Source organism: Thalia democratica, chromosome 5 (assembly GCF_965202585.1).
Source record: "Thalia democratica chromosome 5, ktThaDemo2.hap1.1, whole genome shotgun sequence".
NCBI classification, from domain to species: Eukaryota; Metazoa; Chordata; class Thaliacea; order Salpida; family Salpidae; genus Thalia; species Thalia democratica.
The window spans coordinates 38712739-38722295 of record NC_139169.1 but is presented as its reverse complement, the minus strand read 5'-3'; the positions used below and the strand labels follow the sequence as shown (position 1 = coordinate 38722295).

General features: G+C 23.8%; 1 protein-coding gene across 1 annotated transcript; it reads right to left on the bottom strand.

Moving 5' to 3' along the window:
- Positions 1-1901: 1901 nt before the first annotated feature.
- LOC145836155 (uncharacterized) lies at positions 1902-6838 on the bottom strand. Its single transcript, XM_082943967.1, has 8 exons — positions 6720-6838; positions 5977-6455; positions 4762-4919; positions 4283-4387; positions 3635-3847; positions 3352-3557; positions 2624-2875; positions 1902-2385 (listed from the first exon to the last, which is right to left on the bottom strand). Exons 1-8 carry the CDS (start codon positions 6824-6826, stop codon positions 2121-2123), a joined length of 1785 nt encoding a protein of 594 aa, XP_082800093.1. The 5' UTR covers positions 6827-6838; the 3' UTR covers positions 1902-2120.
- Positions 6839-9557: the final 2719 nt, after the last annotated feature.

Below are 9557 nucleotides of genomic sequence, written 5' to 3'. Positions count from 1 at the left end.
GAATGACACATTCTATCATCATCTATCATTACTTCTAAGTTAAGCTTATAATCGTTCCTTATTTATCTAAACTTAATATTATCAAGTAACCTACTCTTCAAACTACATACATTGCCTATTACTGTTGGTTGGTTTTAAACTTTAATATTTTGATGCTAAAAATTCTTAGTTGTTTCACTTTAGAGATTTCTGACGTTTCTTATAGTCTACTAAATTATACTTTATGTCTTGTGTTACGATATATTCAATTAAGGTTTTCTAAATTAGATTATATGAAATATTTATAAGCATTTAATTTATAACATAATACTGTGACACAAATTTTAAGTTTTAAGTCAAGTATATATATTTTATTGTAACAAAAAAAAAGTAAATGTAAACATAAGTTTTAATAACTTAAACAAACTTCTTTAACTGAAAAAAATAAAGTTTACTATTTTATCATAGTTGTAACACATTTATCTTTCTAACGAACAACATTTCCTTAGTCTAAAATCTAAAACAAAAATATTTAAATAAAGAATCATTCAAATTGTTAAATACTTGCATATTTGTAAATATGTAATATGCATATAACTAGCTAATACCAGTTACAAACAGTGTTGGTGGAAATTATAAATAGGTGTTTTGAAGACCTTTCGTTATAAAATAATTCTGAAGTATTTTAAATCAATTATCAAAATTAAGTTCTTAAAAAGTCTTTAACACATTAAAGCTGTAGTAAAATTAATTTAAATTTTATTAGAACCATATAACCAAACTAAGTTTTTTTTTTTTTTAGTAACCTTAAGTTTTAGTAGACTTTTAAGTTAAGAAATTTTATTTAAACTTAGAAACATGCCTTTTTTTAATTTATATATTAGAAAAGTTGTTAGTGAAATTGTTAATTTTATTTTCTTAATTTAAGAATAACGATATTTAGTTTAACTACAAATGGCAACTTAAAAGATAAACCTAAAATGTTTTGAAATTTAAGTTTTTATTCCATTTTTACTCATATTTGTAAATTTTTTTTTGTAAAATAAAATAGTAATAATCAGCCTTAAAAAAAACTGCAATTTAACGAACTAGAAAAGAAATTATGTGAACATTAGGGTATAAAAAATTTAAAGCACTAACATAAAACACAACTTTTGTATTTTTTTTTAGTTTAGTGTTTAGTTTTATTTATATAACGTGTTAACAACTGCCTTTTTTTTTTAGCCTTTTATACTTGAATAAAAGAAACTAACATCCTGTAAAAAATAGTTAAAACTGTTACTTTTTTTTTGAACATTAAAATAATTTTCCTGCACAGCTGCACATTATAAAAACTAAGCTATAGAAAAAATATTTATGAAAATAAAGTTTAGCACTTATAGCTGCTTTTGAGTTAAGAAACAAAACTAATTGATTAAAGTATACATTGTTAAATTTAAACAACACATTATCAACTTTTATTGCAATAATAAAAACTGTTTGCACAGTTAATTAAAAAATACTCTCGTAGTTTTGTATTAAAACTTTAAATAAGTAGTTAATAATTATTGTCACACAAAGGTTAACCCAAAACTATAACTATAATGTTTGTTATGACAAAAAACTCTAAGCTAACATATTTCTAGTTAATAAAATTTATTTTGAAAAAATAATACAGAAGTTCACAATGCTGAAAAAATAAAATAACAACTGATTTTTATTCTTTACTATTGTTTAAACCGATTTTTAAACTAAGTTTTTGTTATATTAGCCTTTTAAATTTCAAACGCTTTGAAGACAAAATTCCAAAAATAAAAAGCTGCATGAATTCTTTTTAAATTTGCAGTTGTATAATCAGAATATAAATTTTAAATGATTTGATAAACTTTAAAATCTACACAATACAACTTAGCAGCAACTGTGATTAACAAACTATTAAAATTTCAAATTTTAAACCATCTAAAGTTAAGAAAACTGTTTAAAGTTTCTAAAACATTCAAAAACAGCTTCTTTAATTTTTCGTTAAAAAAATATATTATAGAGAAACAATTGCTGTTGTTTTTATTTTTAGATTACAAAATATATCTGTTAAACCTCTTTGCATACAAGTCTTTTTAGCTTGACAATACAATAAAAACAATTATCAAAATGTATAAGTACTTTTAATTATTTTTAAAACTTGTTAAATATTTGTTTTTTAACTCGTTGGAACAGCTCGGTAAAAGCTTAATACTTTTTGTTTTCATGTTGAAATATTTGCAGAAAAAAAATAAATTATTGTCATTGTACTCTTTTTCTTGGTCAAGCGCTAACTTCATTTCTTTAGTAAAATGCTGAGTACGGTTTTTTGTGGAAATTAAATTAATTTTCCTTTTTCTCAGTTTTGTTTTGGAAAGCTGCATTTTTGCGCATGTTCTTCCATATTTTCTGTATTTTTTTTATTACCACTGTACTAATTAGTTAAACTTATACTGTTTTAATATTATCTGACATAAATTAAAAAAAAAAACTGTTATTTGAGATTTTTTTGCACACACTAAACAAATATAGTAAAAAAGTAACATTTATACTAAATAAGTCTACAAAAACACTTGTTCAACACTTACTAAACAAAAAATACAAAACTTAAGGTTTAAATCATATTTCTTAGAAACTCAAAACTTACAGTAGCCACTGTCTGTAGTCGGAAAAGACAAAACACTTTTCTTCGACCGTTGAAACGTAAATACAATCTGAATGAGTTGATAAGTACAACTCGTAGTTTTTACTCAACTTCAGCAAGTTGCAGTGTAGTTGTTGCTTTTTACCGCATTTTGTTTTGTTTACAGCCGAGCTGCTTATAACTTTTCGGTAAGGATTAAATGGGTCGTACAAGACATAACACGTATGTTTCAAATGCTTAGGGAGTTGATATTTTCTGTTTGTAAAACTGATTGGAAAGTGAGCTTTAACAGTTTCAATAGAAAAATCAAAGTAAAGACATAATAGTCAATTAAACATACAGTTTTATACTTGAAGTAAGTAAGCAATTTTCGGTTAAATTTTAGTTTAGCATTTACACCTTCTTTTATTTGTTTACACAGTTACATAAGATTTTAGGCTAAAAAATAACCCTAGACAAGTCTTTTATAAAACTTTACTACTTTAATATAAGGTAGTAAAAATGATTACAAAATTTTAAAATATGGTGAACCGTATTAATAGCTTTTTTTTAAAGACCATTAGCTTAAAGATCTATAGTAATACACAAAAATACCTGCTATTTTTTAAGTTTAGGTAAGTAACTGTATACCCAAGTTGTCTTTTTTATATATACTCTAGATTAATTCTTTTAGAAAACCTTTTTTTTAGCAGATAATTTATAACTTTCGAAAAACGAACAAAAAAACTAACTGATAAAACCAAAAAACAGAGAGACGAATAAAATTGTGTTCATCCACCCAAATAGCACTTATTTTTCCCACGTATGGAAATTTTTCGTTATTTGCTTTGACTAATATGCAATGGTTTACTTTTATTACCGTGACGTCACTGAAATTATCTGAAGATTTTCGTTTGATTGCTGAATAGCAAGTTCGTTTTTGATACTTTTCATTTGCCTATATTTTTACTTGTATTACGTTTTTTTATTAACAAAAAAGAACACAAATGACAAAATGATATACAAACTTCTTACCGAAACAAACACGAACTGCTTATAAGGTTTTCCTAAAACTTTCCAGTTATTATTTTTATCAGTCGAGCGTTTTCCCCTTACTGAAGCTTCTTGTTTACTTTGAAATATATTTCTGTCATTTCCTAAATCATCAGTAATCGATATATTTTGAGCTTTTATCAGTTTTCGTTTCCTTTTTAGTTTTTGGTTGGTTTTCCTTTCACTAGCATCGATCTGAGACAATGAAAAAAAATTAATAACTGTTTAAGAATTTTTTCAATAAAATTTTTTTTTATTAATCACATAATTTTTTATTTAGTTTTATGTAAAGTATTCGAGCTAAAACAAAAGTTCATAATAAACTTACATGGATTTAAACCAATAATTAAACTTTAATACTTAATTATTTTAATATTTTTGTTATAAAATTTTTCACAAAAAAATATTTAACAATCAGTTTAAATTATTTAAAATTACGATAGTAATCAACTTTTTTACTTGATAAACTTAGTTTTTCAAAAGTATAAATGTTATTTTGGTTTTCTGAGTCAAGTATGTTTATATATATTATATATTATATTGTTTATTGTGCAATGTTGGACCTTGTTTAGATTTAAAAGTTTTCGTAAAATATTTTTGCAAAGGTTTTTAACTTATAAAAAGTTTTACCTGTCCTTGACATTTTTTATTATTTAATTGCTTCTTGATTAAGCCTATTGTAGCTGTAGCTTTTAATTTCAAAGAGGTTGAACACTTTCTTTTTGAATCCTTTTGCTAAGAAAAAAAATCATCTTTAAATAGTATAGAGTCAAATAATGTATTTTATATCCGATGTTTTATACACAACGACTTTAGTTTAAATTGTAATTAATTTTTAACTTATGCTACTGTATTTTTTAAATATCAAGCATTGGTAATAACTAAATATTTTAGAGAAAAAACTTAAGGCTAATTTTTATCGTTGATAGTTATTGATAAGTGTTTGTTTAAATTACAGATAAACTAAAAATAAATCATAAAACTTATTCAAAACTGTAGTTGTATAAAAAAAATCTTTTTTAAAATATGTATAAATCAGTTAAAAAACTTTATGTGAAAATTATTTCACTACAACTATTTAGACATACAAGTAAAAAGTAACAAACTACCTCGGATATGTGTTCTTTAACTTTTTCGTTTTTAGAGAAAACATTGTCTTCTGTAGTCGTTTCTATTGAATTTGAGTGCTTTACATTTTGTATGTTCTTTTTATCAAACGTAGACACCGTTTTGTTTATTGGTATATTGTCTTCTTGTTTTTGCAAGTCTGGTAAATTAGATAAAGCATTCATTTAAAGTAACTGTAGAAGTTATTTTTATCTTTTCCCGCATCCTTATTTTTACAGAATTTTGTTTTTTGTACTAAAATTTTAGCTGGACAATTTAATAGTACTACAAATGGGTGCACAACTATTCAAATTCCGACAATTCAAGTTCTTTAAAAAAATTGAAACGGCCACAAATAAAAAAGCAATGTATAATAATTAATATTACATATGTAAGTCATATTAATATCTACAGGCCATTTTTTTCCATTTAAAAAAAATTAAATATTTTTTGAGATATGGCTTTAATAAAGTAAAAACATAGTTATTTTTAGTAATTTTAAAATATCTTTAAAAATATTTTAGATTCTCCAAAAAATAAAAAAGTGGCTCGTAGATATTAATAAGATCCACATTTATACTTTTTTTTTTAATTTATATTATATAATTTTTATATATAACGTTTTGAGTTTTCCGAATTTGAGTTGTCCGAATATTAATTGTCATGTAACCACTACAGATATACCTAACATACTTTTAGAGTTTTTTATTTGCATTCATCACCATTCTAAAGCTTGGAATAACAAATATTTGATTTTTCAAAAACAGTATTTGCTGCTTTAAAATAACTAAGATGTTAAATTTTAGGCGTTAGCAACTTTTCTCTAATAAATTTAATTAAATGGATTAAAAACAGTATGCTTGAAATAAAAATTTGTTTAAAATTTCAAAGCTAAAGCTTAGTAAACAATAGTAGTGACGATTATAAATCAAACAGTTTTCGCTATGTACAATAGCTACACTAAATTATGACACTTGTCTAACGAACGTTATTGTGAGTCATAAAATTTTAACAATACAATTGAATTAAGTAAGCTTTCAATGTTAATCGTCGTTTGATAAAATTTTAGTTTCATTTGATAAAAACTTTTTTCACTATTATTCACGTGTTTTTAATGTTTAAAATTTATTAATGGTAACTTAAATAAATACCAAAAACTAATAAAAGTTTAAACTATGTAATACAACACTTTGTTAATCAAAACGTTAGTAACTGACCTGTTTGACTTTGCACCGAAAACTCGCTATTTAACACCTTTTCAACAGTTTTGATAGACGCAGATAGGCTTCTTTTTCTTTTCACAGTTAAATCCAGTGGTTGTTCGTTGGTTATTTTGATAGGTTCAACTTGAGCTATTCTTATTTCAGGTTGTTTTTCTAATGGACTAGAACAAACTTGTTTGTTGAAATCAGCTTCTAAAGAGCTGTCTATTACAAATGTTTGTGTAACTATTTCAATCTTTCGAATCTGCTTAATTTCATCGCTGAACCGTCTTATCACAATCGGTGCGGTTTTAACTGGTGTTGAATCGTCACTGTTTTTCGTACGCTTTATAGGCGGCACGGCCACGATTGGTCTGTTTGGTGATGAGTCCGGACTTTTAAAAAACTCACGGTTAATTTCCCAAATTTTCTTTCTGCTTTCAATAGGTTTAGTACTGGGCTTCGCATTCGTTTTTAAAAACTTCTTTCTCTGCCTGAATAAAAATAAGTATCATAGAAAAAACAAATATTTTGAATACTTTGTTATGTTTTTATTTTTAAACTATGTGATTTTAGATAATAGATTTTTGTATAAAAATTTTCATGATTTTAGTAAAAAGTTTTAAGTCTCCTACAAAGTTTTGTTTACACAGCTTTATACTTTTTCTAACTAATGCTTTAAAACTTTGCACACGATAACAAATCTTATTCCCAAACAACAACTCGACGTAGTTTAAAAAGGTGTAGGCTTGTCTAACTTTTTATCTTTAGTCTTGTAAAATTCATCTTCTAATAGCAGATTAACTTTCAATGAAGCATTTTTTGAAGCTGCTCGTTTCGATCTACGACTTCTCACTTCTAACATTACCAGTTTTAAAATATATTCTACAAAAGTTGCATATATTTGAAGTTTGTTTCATAAGTGCAATACAAAACTTCTGGTTTTTGTTAAAAAAACATCTTTTTGAAAAAAACATTCTATTCATATTATCAATTAATTATAGACTATATTTATAAACTTGTAATTTTTATCTACTAAACACAAATTCTGATTTAAACATATATGCTTTTGTAAAAACCACTAAATTTTTAAAATAAGTAAGCTTTATATTTTAACCGTTTTTAGACTTTTTTGTTTTATTAAATAATTAGTTTTATCATTCTAATTTGTTTTGATAAATACCTTAAGCTATAGCTTTGTGAAAATTTATTATGAACGAGTTTCTTAAGAACTTATTATGTTACATAGTGACAACATTAATTACCTAAAAGCTTAGTTTATTATTTAGAATTTAAAGCTATATAAACAACTTTAACAAGTTTTAATTTTCACTTACAAAAAAAGACTTTAAATTAGTATAATAGATTTTATCTTCATATAAATCAATTTTTTACGGTCGATATCGAATTGTGATTCAAATCTAAATGCTATTTTAATAATGATTAAGTTTTTCTACTAATACTATTTCGCATATTTCAAATACTTTTATTAGTCTGTTTTCATAAAGTATTTAACATTTTTAAAAACTAACAAAATATTTAAGTTTAAAGCTGCTTCATTAAATTGTTACTTTAAGTTTTAATTCTAAAATTAATATGTTGCGGATGTACAGTAGCAGTAGAAAAACAGTTTTCACTTATCTATGTCTCATTCAAGTGTCTGATTTTTTCAAAGCTTAGTTATATATACAACAAATTATTCTTAAAAAAAAACTTCAAGTGACATACAATTATATTTATTTAGAAGAAGTTTAAAAATCTTTAAAGTATTTAAAAGGTAAAACTGATAGCTGTTTATTTTTTATGTGTTGAATTCCAAAAATATTTTATAAAAAACTGACAGCGTTTTCAATTATAGAAATAGTTAAACCATACTTTGCTAAATACTTATATATGTAAGAAAACACTTGTTTCGTTTTGAAAAAAAATCTTAATATAAGTAACTTAGTTTTAAATACCATCATAGTTTTAATTATTTTTTAAATCTAGTTTTGATAGATAAATATAATGAGTGTTTAGTAACCAAACATATTATAGGCCAACATACGTGATTAGATCAATTGAACGAATGATTAAGTAAATCTTACAATTTAATGTTTTATAAACTACATATACATGAAAAAAATTGTTTAAAGAAAGAACTGCCAATGGTTTAATAAAACTTTTAGTATTTCCTACGCATAAGATATATTGTTATAAATAGAAAGTAAATACATGCATTTATTTTTTTAAGTTCTTCGTTTTGAACTAAAAAAATCAATAAACTACTTCTTTTTTATAAAAATACTTGATGCAACAATGTTTTTTTATTAATTAATTAAACTTTGTTATATAGATAATTAGTTTAAATAAGACCTTGAGTCCCTACACTAATGATAATAGTAATGAAGAAGTTTTAAAGTTACTTTGTATTAAATAAACCGAAATAACTTTAGCTGAAGCATTAAGTTTTATTTTTTTTTACAAAAAACAAACAACTCATTGTCTCTCATAGTTAAACACTGAGAATGAAACAAAATATAAGAATTAATAACCTGAAAACTTAAAGAACCCTTCAAAGTCATGCAAAGTTTATTTTTAGTTTATAACTGATATTTTGGCGCCTACTTTATAACTTTTATTAAATTTTTATCGTGTTCAACAAACTAACTTTTTAGGTACTTAGTTGTACAACATGGAAAAAACAGTTTTTTTTTAATTAAACAAGCTAAAATGTATAAAATGATAAGGTATTTTTGAAATAAAATTTCTTATAAAAGTTACAGTAGAAATAACAAAAGTATTTTAATTTGACAAGAATAAAAATTATGTCTTAAATTAACATACTTTCTTTGATCAAACTAAAACTGTAATTAACTTATTTTTTTGGTAAAGCGTTTTAAGTCTTAACTCTATCCAAGTAAAAATTGTTTGCATTGAACAATTTTACCTTTTAGAAACATAACTTATCAGTTAAAACTGAATATGATACTTTATTGAGCTAATTAAAATGCTTTTACACGCCTCGCACAAAATAATCTTTATAATTTATTTGACAGACCGCAACAAATAAAAGGAATAGTTATGGTTTTTATTTGACAACAAAGCAAGTATTTTTTTTTATCTTAATTTTAGTCCAACTAATATTTTAAGCAAAATAAGTATACTAATAAAATAAAAATTAAATTCTGAATTTATAGAAACTGCTTAAATGTAGAAAAATTCCAAAATAAGCTACTCATTGAGTTAATAAAAACTAGTTCCATGATTTTTTTAACATTTACGTAAGTAATACTAAAAGCTATGCTATTTACAACCAAAAAATTACCTATACTAATTAATGTATTTAAAGTTAGTATAAATAGCTAATTACATATTATTTAAAGAAGCCTTTTACTAAACAGTAAACTAAGCAATATTATTTTAATTAAGACAAATAACTATAGAGCATTAATCAAATAGCAGTTTAATTTATTAGTTTTTGTTCAATACTTAATTTCAATTGTGTTATAAACGGAAAGCGTGGTGTTGTATTGTACAGTAAAATTAGCAAAAACTGCTTAAAGTTTTTATGCGCGATAAAGTTGAAAACAATAAGTTAGCTTCATTGTTTTAGT